Source organism: Phragmites australis, chromosome 12 (assembly GCF_958298935.1).
Source record: "Phragmites australis chromosome 12, lpPhrAust1.1, whole genome shotgun sequence".
Classification (NCBI taxonomy): domain Eukaryota; kingdom Viridiplantae; phylum Streptophyta; class Magnoliopsida; order Poales; family Poaceae; genus Phragmites; species Phragmites australis.
The window spans coordinates 1,345,418-1,367,817 of record NC_084932.1 but is presented as its reverse complement, the minus strand read 5'-3'; the positions used below and the strand labels follow the sequence as shown (position 1 = coordinate 1,367,817).

Here is a 22,400-nt window from a genome sequence, read left to right as displayed (position 1 = left end):
CTGTAGGCATTCAACCGTCGATATGAATATCATTTATATCCTAGAAAATGCTGCTGACAGTGTTGTGTTTCGGACTAAGGACTGAATATGCTTTAGCTGGAGTGTCCCGGCTAGTGACTCTCGCTACAAGGGTATACAATGCTATACCCATCTCGGCTTGTGATAGCCTTGGAAGTTGCATTATGTGAGCCCAGTAGTTTTGGTGGTTTCAACTGGGAGAGTTTTTACTGTGCTTGCGTCTCACGTGAGCTGTATTAAAAGCTTGAAACTGGCTTGGGCTCAACCTGATTTTGGCCTGCCCAGGCTAGCCCATTGGCAATCACTATCAGCCCATATGGCATCAATGATTATTTGGTCATTTAAAGTTCTGAACCAGCAGTGATACTTATCACCGTCGGTTTGGCTATCACCGCGGATTAGAGTTTGTGTATCATTACTGATTCTAGTTGAACCGACAGTGATAGCCAACCACGGATTACGGATTAGGGTTTGTGTAGTGTCACGTTGATAATTCAGCCCTCAGTTATGCTTGATGAGAGCTATCTTTGGCACAAAGCAGAAACAACACTGTTCGTTTAATTTGGATTGAATTCACTAATATACAGGCGGGCACCCAATTAACCGTCCAACTTTACTGCATCCAACCCCCCACACCTCTTCCCCTTATGTTCGTCACTTCGGTGTGTCGTGCCGTGAATAAGGCCGAAGCGTTACATGTGTGCGAATACACCTGATAGGGTTAGTTTTCGAAACTTGTGCTTTCATTGACCAAGAAGAGGTAACAACAGCAAAAGATAACCTATTTGCACGCCCTTAACAACCAAATTCAAGCCGTGGCATAGCAACAACTAGTGTTACACAAACACGGGGTGGGTGTTGAAGTCTGATAGGGTGTGAGTGTCCGATTCAGCAGACTCTAAAAAACAGGACATAGGAAGCATTTTTGTACTCACAGGTGTACATAGTCTCTCTAATAGGTGTTAAGAAAGGAGTATGTATATCTTTAAAAGTAGTATATACATCTTATAAAGTAGTATATACTAGTATTTGTCTATATACGGTAGTGCTATTTTACACATATGATGTAGAGTATTATTCTACATCTACTGAATAAAATTTCATCAGTAACTACTGAATCGTGTTTTACTACTAAAATTTTATTCAGTAAGTGTAGAATAATATGCTACATCTAGAATGTAGAATAGCATATATATATATATATATATATATATATATATATATATATATATATATATATATATATATATATATATATATTGGATACACAACTTACAAAAAATGCAAGAAGTTGACTAGGTGGATTGGTCCGAGTGAAGAGAAAGAAAAAAGCCATCCAGAACTCAAAATCTTTTTAGGAGATATTTATTTTCCTGAAGAGGCGGAAAGATATATATATACAGAAAACTAGTCCGTACTCTCAAAATTACATACTCTCATCTATTATATACCACATAAATGCACATGATATACTTCTTTATCATTCCAAGTATATTCACACATTAATTCTAAGATATTCCAATACAAACTATATGAAAAAAAATTGCAAACAAATCCATGAATTTTAGCTAATTATAATATATATATATATATATATATATATATATTTGTATATATAATGGAGTATATGTAAAAATTATGTACATACCACTGAAACAATATTTGTTCTCTTATTTTCTACTTTCATTATTCTCTCAAAGTTCTTGAAAAATTATGATAATTTAGTAAAAGTAGTTTAAATTGTTACCAAAAATACGGAAAAAATCAATACCGTCATCCTACTTTTTTTAAGAAATCTTGGTAAGTTTTTTTTATCAATGTTCTTTCTTGTTTCTTCAATTCTTTGTAATGTTATTATTTCTCTTTTCTAACTTTGAATATTTGAATTTTTTTTAAGTGTCATTTAACATTCATCATGAACGGTGATCATCATGATACGTCCATCGATCATGATTGTTCTTCAAGAACTCTTAGAGGACTACGAGCTCTTTCATAGCAGTGCTGCATATGCAGAAGGACCCAACGGTGAACCTCTAGCTGCTGCACATGCACCTCCATCGTCAAGCTGTATAAGTGCACACGTGTCAGCAAGCACTGACTCCAAAAGATCAAGAGCCACTATGTTCAAAGTTTGATGTCAGATATGTTAGGTGTTATATTTGCAAAAGTTAATTATTTGCTAAGTTCTCAGATGAAATGGGACACTTGAAGAGGCACAACACCCATCCACTTAGCCTATAAATAGGCTACCAACCCACCATGGCACCACCCACAAAACCACTCACAACCATACATCTCTAATTCTCTATCTTGCTATCTCTGTTTTGCTACTTAATAGCCACTTCAACAAATCAATTCCATTAATGAATCAAGACTTCGATGACTCACGGGCATGTTCATCAATATGACAATATTTTGAAAAGATTTACAGAGAAATAGATGTAAAAGAGGTAAAATTTGCTAAGTGTAATATATGCAGCAATAAAATATGTGCAATGTCTACAAGTGGAACGTGGTACTTGAGGAAGCATATTAGGGTGTGTTTGGTTGGTGTGATGAGGTTGGATGGGATATTGTCATCCATATTTTTTAGACATTTGGCTAGAGGGCGTGTGGATGGGATCATCTGACTTTTGAGAATATTCTTCAAATATGTCGAATGAAGTGATTCATTCATTTTGGCCGGATGAGACCATTCATCTTAGCTAATTATGATCATTAGTAAAAATAATTAGTGATAATTAGCATATTGTATTGCTAATTAGTATTTATTACTATGAGATTACAATTGTTAAGCGTTAGTGTATTTATTAGTGCATTATTGGTGTGTCGATTAGAGTATAATTAGTGATAATTAGCATATGTTGTTGTTAATCAGTAATTACTGCGATAAGATTAGCATTGATAAGTGTTAGTGCATGTTGATTAGCGAATTGTTAACTATTATTATTTAAAATTAAGAGATATAATTTAGTTAATTACTCTCATCCTACCCACCTTCATCTCTTTAATCAAACAGAAAACTAGCTTATCACATCCACCCAACCAAACAGACAACTTGAATAGACATATCCTTTAAATAGGGATAAACATATCACATTCATTCTTACCCTCCAACCTAATGCACTCTTACATGTTGTAAGAACAAATCTGGAGTTTCTAATGAAACCGTGTAATTTTCGGAGTATATGTTATACTTTTTTTTTCTTCTAGTAGAAAAGTTTTTATCGAGATAACCAATCAATAAAGCTCAATTTTATCTATTTTCATAATTTTTCTTGAATTTTGAGCTGTTGTTTTTGAATTTTTCTATTTTCAAAGATTTTTTCAAAAACAGACCACATCAAGCCTAACTGACTGCCGTGCCCAGACTTGCCTAACACCGCACTATGCCTCACAGGCCGTACAGTAGGCCGAGCCTCAGCAAACGGATCGATACACACATGTGATTATATAGTCAGACCTAACTAGCCGTACCTAGATATGTCATGCCGGATTGGCCAGTTAGGCCCACTTGCCCAGCACTGCTCCGTTTATGATGTGCATCTTATTATAGTGTACCTCTGATCTGTACATCAGTACATGAACATGTCATCGGGACGGTGATAGACCGGTAGAGAGGGTACTTAGTTAGGCAGCTGCATGCAGTTGCCTTTGCATTGTACTGACACACGAAGTCATCCAATTGAGCGCTCGTGTTGCTGTCTCTCTCTTTTTACCATTGCGTTCTTGCAATGGATACCCTGTTTTTCTTAAAGAAAAATAAAAATAAAAATAAAAGAAGATAACCTTTTTCTGTTTGATAATTAGCTGATGACATGAGCATGAGGCGATGGTGGCGTCTGTCGGAGGTGGGCCGAACAGTGGCCTGGCCGGCAGGTTGGCCGCGAGGAAGCACGGGCGTCAGGACCAGACAAAAGCATCGTCTTCTCCATGGACTCTAGACATGGACCCGAAAGAAATTCTAATGGCAGCACGCAGCTGTCAGACAGAGCTCGTGATACTGATACCGCTGCTGCCTTGCTGATTCTTACCTCCCCTGGTCTCATGGTCTGGTTCGAAGAAATTGCATCGATTTCAATTTTATTTTATAATTTTTTCATTTAAGACAAAATAGTCAAAATACGTAAAATTTTATTAAAATTTCAATTATTTTTCATTCTCTACTATAATTCTTGCATAGTCAATATTCCGTTCCACCAAGCTGATCGCATGCATCCGCTGCTGCAAAGTCATCCATTCAATCCATCTGATGGTGCAAGTACCAGTCTGTCCGTACGGACTCCGACAATGGCCCATGCTGTCTCGACAAGGGTGCTTTTTTTCTTTTCTTGTGATGAGCCGCTAATTTTGACTACTCTGAATACTTTTTAAAAAATAAATAAATAAAAACTACTCTGCATTGATTGTATATTTTCTTCTCTATCAGTATACTCCAGTGTAAGAAGATCAGCTTTCACCTAGTCATCAGATAGACTTTCTTCTTCGTCGTCGTACACTTCACATAGAGTAATTACTACGGCGATAGTTACATGAAGAAAAAAAACACCTCACCTCGGAAAGAAGCGATCCGACGGGAGCGATACTATGATGTAACTACATGCGTGACGCACGTTGTAATACTGAAATCTTCACAGGCCAGCGTATGCTTCTGCTCTTTCACGGAAGAAAAGGTAAAAAAAAAAATACATTCACAGTGAATGCTCCGCTTGTCCGGTGAATCGTTCCTGACTTTTTATTTTATTTTTACTCTCGGCTCTTTTCATTGTCTTTTGAAATAGAACTCTAGATCATGTTTGTGATCTGTACAACGATAATCAGTTTCGCTACAACACTTGCTGCTTTAGCTATTTATGCACCGCTTCAACATGTAATTTCTATGTTACGTATGGTCGTGCTTACGAGCATATTGGTTGAAGTAGTTCTTTCTTTTTTCAAAAAAACCTTCCTAAACTACACTAGCTTTTTAAAACATACAGCTTTATATATATATATATATATATATATATATATATATATATATATATATATATATATATATATAGACAGATGGACTTAAAATAAAAGAATAATTAAAGTAACTCATCTTCGAATCAATTTTAGTTAGGGTTAAAAAAACTAATAAAAATAAGGCAAAACGTGCATGCACTCTCGGATCGACCATCCGCTAAGTAAAAAAAAAAAAACTACCAACTCCCATGTGTATCGATTCACTTGTCCTGTTGGTCATCTTGTCTGAGGGGAAAAAAAACCGACGCACCTATCCATTAATTCTCCATTCTACCGATTTGCTTTTGCAGCACCACCAACATCCACCATGTTTTTTTTTCTGTTCTCTACCGATTTGCTTTTGTATTTTGTACCAATTGCTTTTTTAGGTTTTTTCAGCTCGACCAAACTGCCATAAGCTACTACAAATTTCAAGGGGTCCTTCGGGATTGAGGAATACTTTTCCTTCTTATTCCATATGAAATACAGTGAGTTAAAATAGAAAAGAATACAGGAATATTCGACCGTTTGGGGCTTAAAAAGAAGATTAAATCTTATTGAAAAAGAAATAATCCGAAATAGAAACCACTTTTTCTCAGTGAGTGATGCAGCATATACGTGGCAAACTGTCAGCCAAGATACGACTGGGTTAGTACTAAGACGGTCCAAATGGATCTCATAATTATTTCTCAATTTGGCTTCAGCTGAACGTGTCGTAGGGTCTAGGTAGCTCCGAGTCAAAATTGACTGGTACGAGAGCAAGAACGCAAGCTCAAAAATCATATAACACCAGAGAGTGATCAAACAAGATGCTTGCCGATCGAACGATGTCTCTGATCGATCATCGCAATCGCTCCAAATCAAAATCGATTGGTACGAGAGCAAGAAGGCAAGCTCAAAAACCATATAACAGCAGAGAGTGATCAACCAAGATGCTTGTCGATCGAACGATGTCTCTGGTCGATCATCGCAATCGCTCCTCGAGCTTACAAAGAAAGAAAGCATCGTTCATGGCGTGCAGACTGCGGAGCAGAGGAAGATTTCAGAAGAGAGCAGCGTCCCAAGACTCCAAGGTCGGGAAGCCACCGTTGCCGGAAGACCCACCTGGAGCACCAGCCTCCGCCTCCAGAGCCGCCGCGTTCGTCCCTGTCCTTGTACCGATCAGGAACGCCGACGTGTCCAGAGTGGGCAGCACCAGCGCGCCAGCTCCAGCCGAGGAGGCGCGGGCGGGCGCCTGGCGGTGGAGGGCCTCGGACGGCGGCGGGAAGGGCAGGCCTTCGGCTCCGGTGACCTGGTGGACCATGCGGCGGAAGCTGGCGGGGTCGGCGCGGATGTAGGTGGTGGGCAGCCGCCGCGACGGGCGCGGGCGGCGCTTGGCGGCGCGGCGGGACGAGGGGGCGGAGCGGAAGGGGTGGTGGCGCGACGGCGCGGCGGCAGTCGCGGGAGGCGGCGCGGAGGGGGTGGGAGCGGAGGAGGTCGGGAAGTCGTGGAGGAGGAGGTGGTGGTTGGGTGGGAGCCATGGCGGGGGCGAGGTCGCGGAGGAGGAGGATGGTCCGTGACCGTGGGTGGAGTCCATGTGCACGACGGTCATGAGCATCCTGCACTTGTGTTGGTGGGTTGTGGCTGCAGGCTCCGGCTAGCTGTGCGAGGAAGAGAGGAGAGGAGAGGAGAGAAGAGGAGATTGCTGCCGTGGAGACAGAGGAGGAGGAGGAGGAGGAGGGGGGGGGGGGGGGGGGGAGTGGTGTATATATGGAGGGCAGGGGTGGGGGACGCCGGAGCTGAGAGCCAAGGCTGCTCCTACCGTTTTGGTTTCTAGAAGCACAACGAGAAATATGGATTTTTATCACTCTAAAGAGTGGGCATCTCAGATTTGTCATGCCAAAGATTAGCTCTCTATAATTATTACTCAAAACATTGTTTTATTGATTTTCTTGCCATTATATCAATTCATGGTATGGATAATAACAATCAAAATATTATTTTAAAACTGCATAATGGTAAGGAAAACAAGGAGACAATGTTATCAGTGGCAATTCTGCGAAGTCAATCTTTGACGTTGGAAAATCTCCGAAACCCACTCTTTATAGTGGCAAAATTCTAAATTTCTCGAGCAGGAGCCGAAATAAAAAGCATAATTTTTTTACAAGCTCTTGAGAAAATTTGCCTAAAGTCGGGAAACTTTCCGTAGCCCGCGCAACTTCTGCACCTCTATTTCCCACAATGCCATAAAAGTTGGTCATATTTGCAGAAGACTGTCATCTGCTATATAAATGAAAACCCTTTAGTTTTCCCCTCCACCTGATCGATTCCTCATTCCCCACCTCAATTTGTAATCTTATGCGTCACTGATGACTCATTAGTGACGGGTATTAACCGTACCTTGTCACTAGGACTTGTTCATTAGTGATGGGTGGTAAATACATTAATCACTGTGACTCAGTCATTAATGACGGGTGGTAAATGCACGTGTCACTAATGAGTGAGTCATCAGTGACACATGAGTTTACAACCCGACACTGATGATTTCTTTAGTGACGTGTGACGTTTTCACTCATCACTAATGTACTCATGCCCCGAAGAACTTTACATGTTTCCTGGCTGCATCCTAAAGTAATTTCAGGATTTTGCAGCCGTCTTCTCCTGCAAATATTTCACACCAGAAAACATCTTTGACATCAGGTAACATATACAAGAGCTCCGGTAACATATATATATATGCAAATATCGACCACATCTTCAACATCAGGTAACATATATAAGAGCTCATCTATATAAAAGGGCACCATAACAAAACACAGCAGTACATCAACCATATCAAGTACATCACATCAGTACAATAAAACATATCAAATATATCAAATTAGTGTGCCGCATCTCTACAATGGAACTCACCTTTCAAAGAGACGAGTTCTGTCATTATGAATGAGGTGATCTGTCCTCAAATGTTGAACAGTACAAACTCCTCGATGTTGCCGTTCGGTATGCTGAATTCTTGATAAATGAAAATAGTAATAGAAAAGTATACAATTAGTTTGAGCAAAATCATTTTATTATCAGTTATTAAATGAATTAAAGCAGTTATAAAAAGATTATACGTAATTATCTTGCATCTGGGGATTTCATATCCTTTGCTGCCATGGCTAGCAGCATGTGACGCGTAACGTAGAAGCTGCAAGTATTGACTGGTAGTTGTTGCTGGCACTGGAGAGAAAAGAAACTGTCAATTTGAAAGAAAAAGATGTAGTAGTAGAGTATTTACAAATATATCTGTTGGCACTTACCGTGAAGACGGTCTTATGTGTCAGTATGCGGGGCTCATTCGGATCATACTTTGGATCACAGCGTATATATGTGTCAAAAGCCCTACATGCAAAGAGGTATCCATTAGTCAATATTTGGAGAAAAAAAATTACAAAATTTCAATATGTAACCTAAGTCATGAAGAAATTATTTGTCGAGGATATGTTTAACCAAAGTATAGTCATATACTCTCCGTTCACCGTTACGTCCTACTACTGGTCTTACTGAATCGAGGTACCAGACCAAGTTCTACTTAGGAGCAATGACCAGTAAGATTAAGTAGCCACCCATGTTGTGGGCAGCTATCAGGTAGTCTTTCTTCAAAAATTGGCTCATTTCCCTAGCCACATATCCCGCAACGGGTGACAGGTGATAAGGACACCCGTCACTAATGACTTTCACATTGGTGATGAGGGTCCTCATAACCCGTCACTAATGATGGTGGTCTCGACCAGTTCAGGGGCAGCACATTAGTGATGGGTGACAACTATGACCCATCACTAATTACTTTCACATTAGTGATGGGTGTACTCATTTACCCATCACTAATGAGTGACATCAGCTATGAACCGCACGAGGCCACATTTAGTGAGCTTTTAGGTGACATGTCACTACTATATTTAGTGATAGATCATTCCCTCGCCATCATTAATGACACCTCATTAGTGATGGGTCTTGGTCGGGTCCCAGCTTGGGTCATACATTAGTGACGGGTCGTCACTGGATCCGTCACTAATAGTGCATTAGTGACAGGTTATGGTCGGCCGTCACTAATGATGAGTCTCTTTTGATAGTTTCTTACGTAGTGTGCGTTGAATGCCGATTTCTATAAGCTATCTCTGAATGCAGTTGCTAGGACTGAAGCTCAAGATACTTGAAAATCAGGGCCCTACTATAGGGCCAGGTCATGGTGATCTTAATTGACAGTCGCATTTCTCATAGCTTTGTTAACTCCAAGTTTCTGTCAAGCGTGAATATCAATCCAAGATCTACTAAGCCAGCTCAAGTGAAAGTAGCCAATGGAGAAACACTAGTCACTGATCACATGGTGTCAAGTATGGAATGGCGGTGCCAAGGGTACACTTTTCACACTAACATGAAGGTGTTTGACTTAGGGGCTTATGATGCTATTTTGGGGTATGACTGGCTTAAACTACATAGCCCTATGAATTGTCATTGGGAACAAAACACAATAGAGTTTGATGAGTGTTAGAGTATTGAGTAAGGGGGCATCCTGGCAAACGGACCCCGTGAGGGATATGGTGATCGGCGAGAGATATTTTCTGAACCCCAGCCCATCACGCCACCAGCCTTTGGCTCACACAGCTAGCGTGAGGCTTGCGCGACCAGCCTCCTTGTGATATAGTGTGATCCCACGATCATCCCTTGTTGGTTGCGGGACGTCCATACCTAACCTAACTAAATGCATTTATTGATATCTACGCAAGTGTTTTCCTTCCTGAGGCACCTTCTCCAGCGAACAAAGTCGTGACCGGTACAGATGAGCAGTGCCCCGTCCCGTAGCATTAATTGCTACAGAGTTGGGTGTTGCAGATCAACTTGCGTCACGTGACAGATGGGACAGGATCTGCAGAACAGCCAGGCAAGTTGATGATTTTGCAAGTTGACTCATGGAACGCAGTGACGGGATGGCTTGGCAGACGAACTTGCGGCGCACGGCGATGGGACAGGTCGGGCGATCAGGGGAGGCAGGTGCAGCGGCGTTCCACAGATGGGACGGGCATGCAGAGCTCTTAGAGCAAGTTGGATTCACTCGATTTTTCATAATGATGATCCAAGAGTAGAATATCTAACAGGTATGGATCTGCTAAATGAGGCGCACTTGTAAGTTGTCCATCTCTCTGGTATATAAAGAGAGGAGGACTTGGTTTATAAGAGAGAAGGAGTCAAGAAAACTCATCTGTAACCAGTTCATAAACACTGATAACAAAATACACCGGACATGGGAATGTTATCCTTCGGGAGGCCTAAACCTGGATAACCCCCGTGTTCTTGAGTTTATCACAAATACACACACACACCACAAATGTTGTTCATGCATCCATCGACTGATACACCCCAGAATCATTGTCAGGGACTAACCCTCGATAATGAGCAAGGTACAATGGTTAAACTTCAAGGGGTCCTCCCTTCGGAGTTGCAGCTTTCAAAGCTGTCTACTGTTCAGCTCATCAAATGGTGTAGGGGCAATGAGGTGTGGGCATTTGCCATTGTGGAGTTTGTACCATACGAACAAGAAACAACTCTACCACTAGAAGTCCAGTCCCTTTTGGAGGAATATAAGGAGGTCTTGATTATCCTAAGCAACTACCACCTCACAGGAAGTATGATCACACAATTCCTCTCCTTTCCGGTGCTACTCTAGTTAATTCCAGACCATACCGATATTCTCCTTTGCATATGGATGAGATTGAGAGGCAGATTAAGCAGTTATTGGAGGCTGGCTTGATTACACCTAGTATCAGTCCTTTTGCATGTCCAATGATGTTAGTTCAGAAGAAGGATGGCTCTTGGCATTTCTGCATTGATTACAGGAAGCTTAATGCCTTAACAATTAAGAACAAGTTCCCTATGTCCATAATTGCAGAGATCTTGGATGAATTGGCTGGCACTAAATTTTTCACTAAGCTGGACACGCCAGTTGACTATCACCAAATGAGAATGAACCCAGAAGATGAATATAAAATTGCTTTCAAGACCCACCATGATCATTACTAGTTTAGGATCATTCCTTTTGGATTGATCAATGCCCCTATCACTTTTCAGTGTGTGATGAATGATATATTGGGTCCCTTTCTTGAGAAGTTTGTTTTGTATTATTGGATGATATACTTATCTACAGTCCTACACTTAAAACTCATTTATTCCATCTGAAACAAGTGTTGGAACAACTGAGAGCACACAAGTTTTTTCTCAACAGGTCAAAATGTTCTTTTGCCCAGAGCAAATTAGAATATTTGGGTCATATAATTTCAGACCAAGGTGTGGCTACAAACCCCAGTAAAACAACAGCTATGATGCACTGGCCAGTTCCAACTTCAGTGACTGAATTAAGAGGTTTTCTTAGGTTAACAGGATACTACAGAAAGTTTGTCAAGGGATATGGTATAATTGCAAAGCCATTAACCAACTTATTGAAGAAAAAAGTAGTATAAATGGGATGATCAAGCTCATAATGCTTTTCAGGCTCTGAAGCATGCAATGATCCACACCCCTGTACTTGCTTTACCTGACTTCAATGAGACATTTACTGTTGAAACTGATGCTTGTGACTCTGGGTTGGGAGCTATTCTGATGCAACAAGACAGACCTATAGCATTTCTTAGTAAGGCCTTGGGTACTGTACACAAACACCTTTCTATCAGAGGAGATTCTAGCTCTTATTATGGCAGTTGAAAAATGGAGGCCATATTTGCAAAGGAAAGAATTCATCATCAAGACTGATCATAAAAACTTATGCTACTTGGAGGAACAACACTTCAATCTGATTGCAAAGAAAAGCCATGACAAGGTTGACGGGTTTGTAATTCTAGATAGTGTACAGGAAGGGCAGGGACAATTTGGCAGCTGATGCCTTATCTAGAGTGGGCCACTTGATGACTATTCAAGCAGTATCTAAGATGAGGCCTCTTTGGATTCAAGAAGTGTTGAATTCCTATGCTACTGATTCTAAAGTTCAAGAGTTGCTACAACAGCTGCCAGTTACCAGCCCTGATGCACAAGGATGTGCTCTACACCAAGGACTGATCAGACACAACAATCATGTATGGATTGGTGAGAATTCAGCGCTACACACTAAGCTGATTGTTGCTCTGCATGCGAGCGCATTAGGGGGGGCACTCCGGTACTCAAGACACATATCAGCATCTCAAACAGATTTTTAAATGGACATGCCTTAAAAGGGATGTAGAAGATTTACATTTTTTCATTTTTCAAAACCATAATAAAATAGAAAAATTCCATCATCCGATTCGGCTCGACCCTGAAACCAATCGAGCACTACATAGCAAGAGAATGAATTCCGCTTCCCAAAAAAAAAGCAAGAGAATTCCACTGTCACCCGAAAGAAGGAAAACGACGAAGAGAACCATCTCGATGCGGCCCATGTCGTGCGCACTCCCTAGTCCCCACCCGCAGACATGATCCCCCACCAGCGATGGAGGGCCCAAGATCATCGTCTGCCGCCCCTGATCCTCCCCTGCCACCACCGAAGGTCGGTGAGTAATTCTGGATGTTTGATTTGTTGTTTTAATATGTCTGTGGATAGGCAAGAAATGCATTCCTCCAGTAGGAGTATGAGTTGGCTAAAATGATGCAGACACTACATAAAACACTCTGATCATATGGGCGATTTGAAAATGCACACATGGAAATTACCTGAGGATGTTGAGGATCAAAGGGAACAGCTTTGCGTCAAGATTATAATATTGTCAGTGGCAAGAAAAACTCTTTGCGCGGCATGCAGTAAACTAGAGGTATTCGATATTTGCATGACATATGAAGAAATGGTTGCACATTTTCCCTTCATTGTGGACTATATCACTTTCAAGATTCTGATATTATAAAATGCAGTTTATGAAGTTTTTGTTTATGTTCTATATTTACTATATTTTTAGCCTATGCTCAAACCACAATTGCCCCACATATGAAAGTTCCGATTAAAAAGTATATTTCTATACGTTTACAGTGGAAGTTGCAAGACCTTTATCAATGAGATTATTAAGTGCCTATCATATCTATTTTATTTCTCTTTTGTGCTCTAAGAATACTATCAGTACCAACATAAATGCTACTCAAATATGTAGTGTGATGTATCAAGTATTTTCCTTGAAAAACTTCTTAGTACAAACAAAAGTGTCTAAACGTGTGTAAAATGTATTATTCTTTTAAATGTGTTGCTTGATGTATTTGGACCCCTGTTTGGCACTTCTTCTTTCTGTGCTTCTCCACAGAAAAATCAAAAGTTATGCTAAATAGGGTATTGGATTCTCAAGATGTTGATTTTTTTATACATTCAAACTAATCTTACCAGAATATTTTATTTTGGAATTATAGGAAGCTAATAAACTACCGTCAGGGGAAAATGGTCGTGGACACCTTGAAAATCGGGAATAGAAGTTGCGGATGAGACAACAACATATGATAACACAAGTTGCTAAGATATATCCTGTGAGGCCTTTGGATGACCTGTCTCCAGATCACAAGCCCGGGTTAGCCTCCAACAACATCAAAACAAGTATGTCAGTTTATGGAGTGCAACTTTATGGGTTTTCAGTTCCATATTCATGCTTGCTGTAAAATTAAAAATATTGTATTACCAGTTAATAGACCCGAATTTAAAAATAAAAGAGGGTCAGATGATGTTTAAATAATAATTATAATCATAAGCACATGATTACAATTGTTAATAAATAAAGTGCTTAAGTGTTCATTGTAAAAGGTAGGAGCATTGACTAAGCTACAATGCTATGCAAAGCTTGACTTCATGTCTGGTAGTGATTTTCTAGTTGCAAGACAGTACAATTGATAATACAAATTGCCCAAATCAATGGTAAGATTTTTTGTATAGAGAACTATTACTGCTAGTTTACTCGCTTGCTTGAAATTTTCTATAAAGATATTGGAAGAGGCATGTGAAACATGAAGAGTTAATATTTTTGTCAGACTTAATAGATAGAGAACTAGGTCTATTCCTACTTAGTTGACGTATCTTAAGATTCTTCATTCTAAAATGGTGTTTTGTTAAAACTTAAATGCTACCGAAAATTTTCAGGCAATGTTGAATCAATGTTGGCAAATGGCTCCCAAAATATACCTTTGGCCATATTGGATCTACAATTATCAAAGCTTTATGTGAAAAAAGACCAGCTACTTCAGTGACAAAACGGAGTTTCAGAAAGTTGTTATTGTTCTGGGATATGCTGCACATGTATGTATAATTTTATTTGATTAATTATTAATTTATTATCAAATGAAAATTGAATTCACCGTCATTTGGTATTTCTACTTTCTTTTTTAAAGGATTTAGAAATTTTATTGGTTTATAGTTTATTCTATTTCAGAACGAATAGATATTCAAATTAGGTGAACATGTAACTAAACATTGTTATTTTGTACTGTTTTACAATGATAGACGTAACTGTTCTTTTGTTTTGAATCATAGGCAGTCACTCTCATTGCATCATATCTTTTTTTTAAAGGGTCTTTTTGACAGTCTTCTTTGGAGGCTTTTTGCAGTGCCAGGGTTCAAGCCCTGGCCAGCTGGCTCCTCCCATAGAGCCTTTACCAACTGACCTACTGTCAGCTCCTAAAAATTTGGGGGAGATCTCGGCGTTCTTTGGACGCCAAATTGTGGCTGGTAGGAATCGAACCTTGGCTAGCTTGCAACCACCCATGGTGCCTTGCCACCACACTATACACTTATGTGCAAAAATTTGGGGGAGACCCCGGCATTCTTTGGACGCCAAATTGTGGCTGCCAGGAATTGAACCCTGGCTAGCCTTCAACCACCCATGGTGCCTTGCCACCACACTACGCACTCATGTGCTCATTGCATCATATCTAAATGTTCCTCTTCGTTATCCTTTGCGCTTTGGAGATCCGCGGTCATATGTTCTGGATCATTCGCCTTTAGTTGAGGCATCATCTATAACTGCAGTAGTAAGTTCTGTCTCTCTGAGCACAAGCATGAGGACAATGGAATTCGCTCTGTTTTTTTATGGCCAGGAGACAACAAGATCAGCATATGCAATATTCTTGTTGAACAAGGTTGGTCTCCTTGCTATTTGGGTATTTATTTTAATGCAAAGTGAGCACTTAACATTAATGGCTTTTACTTTTTAGCACTGTTGTTGATCATAGAATCTGGATGATGTAAAATGAACTAAGAAGAATATACATGTTTTTGTCTTGTCGCCCTGTTCGCCTAATCTGGAATTTGTCCCCAAAGTCATTAGAAGCTAGAAACTTTTTTGAGTATTATCAAAGTTGATTTGAAAGAAATAGCTAGAAACTTTTTTAGTATTATCAAAGTTGATTTGAAAGAAAGGTCTGCCTATGTCTGTTTGTTAATCCCCTCGAATCTTGTTTCAGCTTCAAATTGAGAAATAAGTGGTTTTGAACCCTAATCTGAGCAGAATATAATTGTGTTTTAGTGCTTGAGTGGGCGAATGAGTAAAAATAACTCAGTTTCGGATAAGATTTCAATCTTAAGTTAATTTGACAGAACGTTGTGGAAGTACCAAAAATGTCAGCTCGTAAAGATGTTGGCATGTTTCTGGACAATACATGAAGCTGCGAGGAACAAATAACCCAACAAATAATTCCGTGATGCATGGAACCTGAAATTGTGATCAACAAGACTGGTAGTCCTTTTTCTAGAATAACCCAAACTGCAGAGGTTCTTCATGTATTGAAGCCAGAATTTTCATTTGATTATTGTAACCACCTGAAACCTGTGGTTATGGAGACTCCCACAAGTGTATATTTACATTCCATCCCTTTTTGGCATTGTTGCGTTTAAGACATTAACCTATCGCGTGTGGTTCCTGGCAGGATATCGAACAACTTGTGAATTACATTGGCGCTGAAAGTCTTGGCCCGAGACATGTATTAGCTAACCTCAAGCAGCTGACAACGATCATCCAGTCACAACAATTCATTTCTGTTGATTAGTTTGACCCATATACAATTTCGGAGTTCTGATTGAGTGAGTTTATTCCAGATGCTGTTGGTGCTATTTTTTTGACAGGCACCTTTTTTTTGTCCTTATGACACAGAAGTCATTATTTCTCTGTGTTGATACGTTTCGTGTAAAATGAGTAAATCGACTTGGTGGTGTAAATAGTTCACTTCCAGGTGTACAGGGAAGACGTGGATAAGAAATTTAGAAATCAGATATTAGTGCCCAAGTATAGCTGCTTGTTCTTGCCCGACTTACTGGTTTGTTAGTGTGTTTTTCGTATTCCTACCGTGAACTTGGGAACTTTTGGTTTCTTGTGCCTTGCAGAGCAGATGAGTAAAATGGGGAGCTGAGTTGCTGGATTCATCCTCTTTTCCCTCACTTTAAGCTTGTTCATCATCAGGTAACGACCAAAGCATCTTTTCTGCTGCTCCAAAGCAAAGAATCCTAGAAGAGGAAAGAGGCACTGCAGCTTGGTGCCTCCTCTCTTGCTTTGTTCCCTCCTTCTCGATTCGCCTTCCTACTGTCTTCCTCTCCGGTGTTCCTGTTAACTGCACTTCTTCTTAGAGCACTTTTGAGTTAAGTGCTCCAGTGATCGGAGTGAAAACATCGGAGAAACAGCAAATTTTTGTCCCCTAAATCTGATCTTACCGAGAGTTCTTCTGATGCATCAATCACTGGCATTATTCCAATGCTCGATGAGTTGAACCACCTGTAAAACTTCAGAGCATAAGTTTGGTCAGGATGAAGGAGAGACTACTTCTGACGTGCTAGTTCTTGAATCGAAGTCTATGGAAGATATCGTTCTGCTTTCAGGCAGTTAGGCAACAGCCATGATGAAAAGAAGATGTCCGTAGATGGTGAAGTAAATCTGGATTCAGACGAGATAAACTTGGGACTGCATGTCATTGAGGCCAAAACTGGGAAAACTGATGATCTATCATACAGTAGCACTAAGCTCAAAGATTCACCTGAAAGGGTTGGATCCATTGTTGTTGAAGGGTATCCAGTTGAAGGGATGTAATGTTTTTCACAGGACATACCTGTGGTCTTATCTCCATATGTTTCAAACTCTGTGGAACTTGCAGTTGTTGTTTCAGAACACCAAAAAAACACGATGTCTGGCTATGGGCAGGACGCTTAGGAGAGTGACAGGAAGAAGATGAAGACAGACCGAAAAGAGTTTGGTTCAATATAATTGGTTGGTCAATTATATTGGCCTACCGATGTGACTGACTGCTTAATTTGGTTTGGTTCAAATTTGAACATGCGTGCACAACATAGGTATGTAGTATCGTATTCTAGTGCACATTGACCCTAAACCGACAGCTTTCTTGCTCGATCGCGTGCAGCCGTGCACCACATGCAAATACGCAATGCATGCGTGCTTAGTCATATTTTTTCAGACGAAGAAATGCTTTTTATTTCGGCCAATGCATAAGACATGCACCAAACAATCCATTATTCCAAAGTTTCAGCCTATGACTCAAAAGAGAAAGAAAAAAGGCTAACAAATGGCGCATACTTAGACAGTCTCAACTTGAATGACATATAAACTCAAGGATAAATTCTATCAGTAAACATCCACACATGCTTTTAGCGTGACGAAAATTTCTAAATGATTGTCTTCAGAATACAGCATGCCCACTTCATTCTTTCTCTTATCGTAGCACACTTTTGTGCTGGTGAAGTTTCCAACAAGACCAATTTGTGCGCGCGCGGTACAGACTACAATCTGCAAGCGTGTTGCATGAATTAAATTTGACAAACGATGGCCCGGCCGGATTAGAGATAAACACTATGTTAATGCAGGCATATAAGTTTAATTAGTCGCATGGACTATCTAGCTTCCCGCAAGCATTAACAATTCTAGAATTTCTAGAGGTTGGCTCCTAAGTAGACTTTGCCGATTTTCATGTACATTGCAAAATTGCTTCCAAATGTACTCAACACAAACACAGATGTGAAATTAAAATGAATAAACATATAAAACACCTGGCGTAAAAAAACATATAAAACAGCTAGGCTGGCATTGCAAGATCAATTGGACAAGCATACCAGACAAGGGAGAGGAGACACGGAATGGAAGAAGAGTTGGGTAGCATTGTTAATTAGGAGTAGAACGGGATTAGGATGGCGAAAGAAAAGCTGACCTTAGGTGTTCTTACCCTGTCGAAGATCACAATTTATTTCTCAGAGGATAAGACGTGGCCAGTTTAATTCAGAGCATATTTTTAACACCGTGGAAGCTTAATATGCTGGTTCTTCCTGACGAGTGTGATGTTACAGCATGAACATTACTTATGTCTAACGGATTGAATTTTAATGCTTCTTCAACATATGTAAAACAAATTGATTGAGACCTAGTGTGTGATATATACATAAGTTACCACTAAAAGTACCTCCAATTTAGAGTACGCACCGTTTGGTAGGGATTTTGGATTCTGTTTCTCTCCAGAAACCGGAGAAACCCTATGGTTTGGTTTCAGAATCCAGCAAGAAACCAGAAGAGACATTTCGGAATTTTACTAGTAGGAGAATCACCCCAAAATGATGTTTCTCTTTGGAATTCTACTCACTCGCATACAATCTTGTAGCAATCCAACTCTACCAAACTAGCCAGACAATTGCATAAACTGATTATATAAGACATTTTTTTCAGGGTTGGAACAACAATTTGGATTTCAATTTTAATTGTTTGTGAATCTCACATGGGTGTGAACACAAAAGATGCCTCCCAAAATGAAGGAAATTTAAGCTGCAGGTTGACGACCAAGTCGGACACTATCATGTACGTACAAGTACATTGCATGTTATCTGTGCATGCACGGATGCTTATATTATGCTGGATGGTCATGCATCAGCATAGAGCTTAAGACACGAAATACTGCTTAGCTATATTCGAAATTGGGACTATTCAAAGCAAACAGGATGTGAAATCGAGCCGCTGGTACGCCGTAGGAAAAAAATATGTAAACAAGCATTACAAGACAAGGAGTACAAAAGGTAGAGCACACCAAGGTTCGCAAATGCGTTTGATGCTCAAAAATTGGCCGTCGACGGTTACCCAAAAATTGCGATTATCGCGAAAACCGAGTAAAATTTGGTGAAAATTCGGATAAATTCATTTAGTCAAATTTACAAATTCAGTGAGAGTTAGAACCGAATTGACGAATCGGTAACCGTTCGGTTTGCACCTATTACCGACAATATTTGATGATTTATCGACTGATTTAAACGACTGCCGAACTAACAAAAATTCAAACAAATTGGTCGAAAATTGACCGCATTACAGTGGTAACCGACCGCATTGTTCGAATTTCGACGAAGTTGAAGGAAAATCATAAAAAATCACAAAAAATTCAGAAAAAATAGGGAAAAAATATGCCATGATATTTGCTATGTTTTGTTTAATTTGAAAATTTTAGCATGACATTTGCTATATTTTAGACATATCCAAGAAAATAAATAGATACTAATAGCAATACGAGCATGATCATATAATTGTTTCATCGAATATATGTATACATTACATAAGTAGCACCTCAAATTAATAAATATATTGAATTGTCTATACAAATGCTAGAAACATAATCACATGTCATCTATCAATACTTACCAAAAAGTGATGATCAATAGTTAAAATGTAGTTTACATAGTATCCACATCACGTGCAACCTACGAGATGGAAAAAAATAGTACAATACCATGGTATGTAAATTATCATCACCTATAGTACCACCAGCTTCTAACGGGGGCTATTAAATTCGACTGTATTTTACTCTTCGGTGGACATGAGTATTATCTGCCATGAAGATAGCAACTCTGACTTAAACTCTGCCCAAGTTTGTCCCGTCCATGCAGAAGTGGTTGATCATTGCCCTTGCAATATAGTATAAAACTCAGGATCTTGTCACTCATAGACCCACTGAATAGGAGACTCTGACTGAGCATTAAGGACAGGATAGTGGTACTGATACGATCCAGAACTACTCTCCATATCATAGTTGCTGGAATAGCTCCCACTATCTTGTGGTCCATCATGGCCATCCTGTATGATATGCTTTTGTGAGGATGGAGCACTGTGGTGCTGGTGCTGTGTGGCATGCAAAAATTGACTCTCACCAGTGAATTGCATGGGAGCAACGGCAGAGGATGAGCGTGGAGGAGCATCGCCTCCCTAACCGTCATCGCTATCTGTCTTTGAGCAGCTGTTATTAGATTCTTGGTAAGTTGGGCTCTTTGAGGCACTATCCATGCTTTCATCGCTTGTCACTTATCTTTTGCCCATACCCTTAATCTTCTTGCTCTTCTTTGGATGCACAATTTGCTTCTTTTTCTTTCCCGTGTGTTTATCACCTACCTCTTTAGCAGCCCATTGTGTTAGTGTACGTTCCCCAGTCTGCCGTTGCAAATCAGTTGGGTTCACTGTGTTTGTAACTAGGTGAGTTGACAGGGGTATGTCACTGTCTATGTCCTTCTCATCAAGCTCTGGGGCAGCATTTGATCTACCGCTCTTCATCCAGTCCCGGAGTGGATTGTTCTCCTCATTCAATATGAGCTCTATAAGCCACTGAAATGGATCATCATCAACAGTCAACATGATGCCTGCATCCAAATTATTCTATATTCTCAGGTTGTAGTTTACATATACCAACTTATGGAGCTTCTTGTAGCTTAACCGGTTGCGAACTTTCATGTGGGTAAATGCAAATATACTACAGTTCCTCTCACACCCACTACGTGAAGCGCACTGAGACACTAGACGTCTGGCAAGCATCGTTAGTGTAGGTGTAGACGAACCGAACATAGACCATCATTGCGCTGCAAGTAGTTAAAGTTTTTCTAATGTTTAGAAAAGTAGATAAAGTGATATAACGGTTAGATATGTCAATGCAATTCGTACCAAGTGGAGTCCTGTCGTCACATGCCATCTGTGAAGCGAGCGAACCAACGAATGACTGAGACTTTGTCCGATATATTTCAACCTCATTAAGTGCTTCCACAGCAGTACCAACATCGATCATCCTCTCAAATGCCTCCCGGAGATCTTCGAACAAGTTTGGAACCATGTCATATGCGTAGTGCATGCGGGGATTCAATGCGATCGCTGCAAGTTGATGATCAAAGCATTAGTACCATAAGTATTAGTATAATAAGAACGTAAGTGGTAGGGGTGTATCACCGGTATTCATGTAGGTCCCATTAGTTAGATCATACATTTTGCGATCCACAATTGCCATGTACTTTTCAAAGGTATCCCTATCATTGTGATACAACGAATCGTACTCCTGCTTGACAACGGTGTATCTCAGGAGCAAATCACTCAATGTTGGCACCTTGTCTTGATCAGCAAATCGGAGGAAGACATACAATGGCTAAACAAAATCGACAACCATTTTAAGGTTGTCCCACCATGGTAAGCTGGATATGCAACCATGTGCATACCTTACAATGTTAGAAATAATATAGTGAGACTGTTGCAGCTCACTAGATGCCATCCATTACATGAAACTATCTTTTCGGCGTAGAAAGCTTTCAAGAAATAGATAGTTTGTGCCAAACCTTGTGGCATTCCACCTCACCAACTCTCCACCAATCGCGGTCTTCATCATTTCATGGAGCTTAGAATGATTGTAAAGTCATCACGATATGGACCTTGCACTTTGAATGATAATGTTGTGGTCTATAAATTCACCAATTGATTTTAACATTAAATTTATCGTATGTGCCACACAAGGCTACCACAAAATAGCAAGATACTCCCTTCTGAGAACCTGACATGACTTCTTATAGTTAGATCCGTTATCAGTCATGATCTGCATAATATTTTGTTGCCCCCTTATTCAAATACTTGGCATCTTGGTTGTAGCCAGTCGCATATACGGATTTGTGAAAAAACATACGACCATTGCAATATACAAGAAAATTAATAATACTCATGTGTGCCGGTCCAGTCCACGAATCACACATGACGGTCACAGCATACTCTGGCCATTCTAACTTTCACTTGTCAAATATCTTCTTCAATACACTCTCGTTGTCGTCTAGGTACTTACCATCTATATCCCGACCAGTTGGAGATGGGACACATTTTCCTGTTATAGAACAAATGGTCATAAGTCAAAAAGAAATAGATATGACAACAATAAAATTCATTACAAACTTTATCACTCACCCTATTTTTGTATTTCTTTCATTGCAGCAACAAAGAATGCATTGTCTGTCCTTCTACCAGGAATACCTGAAGTGTGAAAAAATTTGGACCATGCCAAACCAATAACTACCTTTGCATTCTTTCCCTTCACACTCCATGACCCGGTGTCAATCCTATGTAGCAACATTGTAATCGCTGATACTTGGTGGTGGCTCCCTGGTTGAAGATGCCCTC

General features: G+C 40.0%; 1 protein-coding gene and 1 pseudogene across 1 annotated transcript; one reads left to right on the top strand and one right to left on the bottom strand.

Annotated features, from left to right (window-relative positions):
* Positions 1-5,460: 5,460 nt before the first annotated feature.
* Positions 5,461-6,728, bottom strand: LOC133886838 (calmodulin-binding protein 25-like). The gene has a single exon (XM_062326710.1). It carries the CDS (start codon positions 6,602-6,604, stop codon positions 6,050-6,052), a length of 555 nt encoding a protein of 184 aa, XP_062182694.1. The 5' UTR covers positions 6,605-6,728; the 3' UTR covers positions 5,461-6,049.
* Positions 6,729-12,484: 5,756 nt separating this feature from the next.
* On the top strand, positions 12,485-16,073 carry LOC133887246 (vacuolar protein sorting 38-like; annotated as a pseudogene).
* Positions 16,074-22,400: the final 6,327 nt, after the last annotated feature.

What these genes read in the sequence shown, in the direction of transcription:
- LOC133886838 (XM_062326710.1), bottom strand. Translation starts at nt 6,604, where the DNA reads ATGCTCATGACCGTCGTGCACATGGACTCCACCCACGGTCACGGACCA.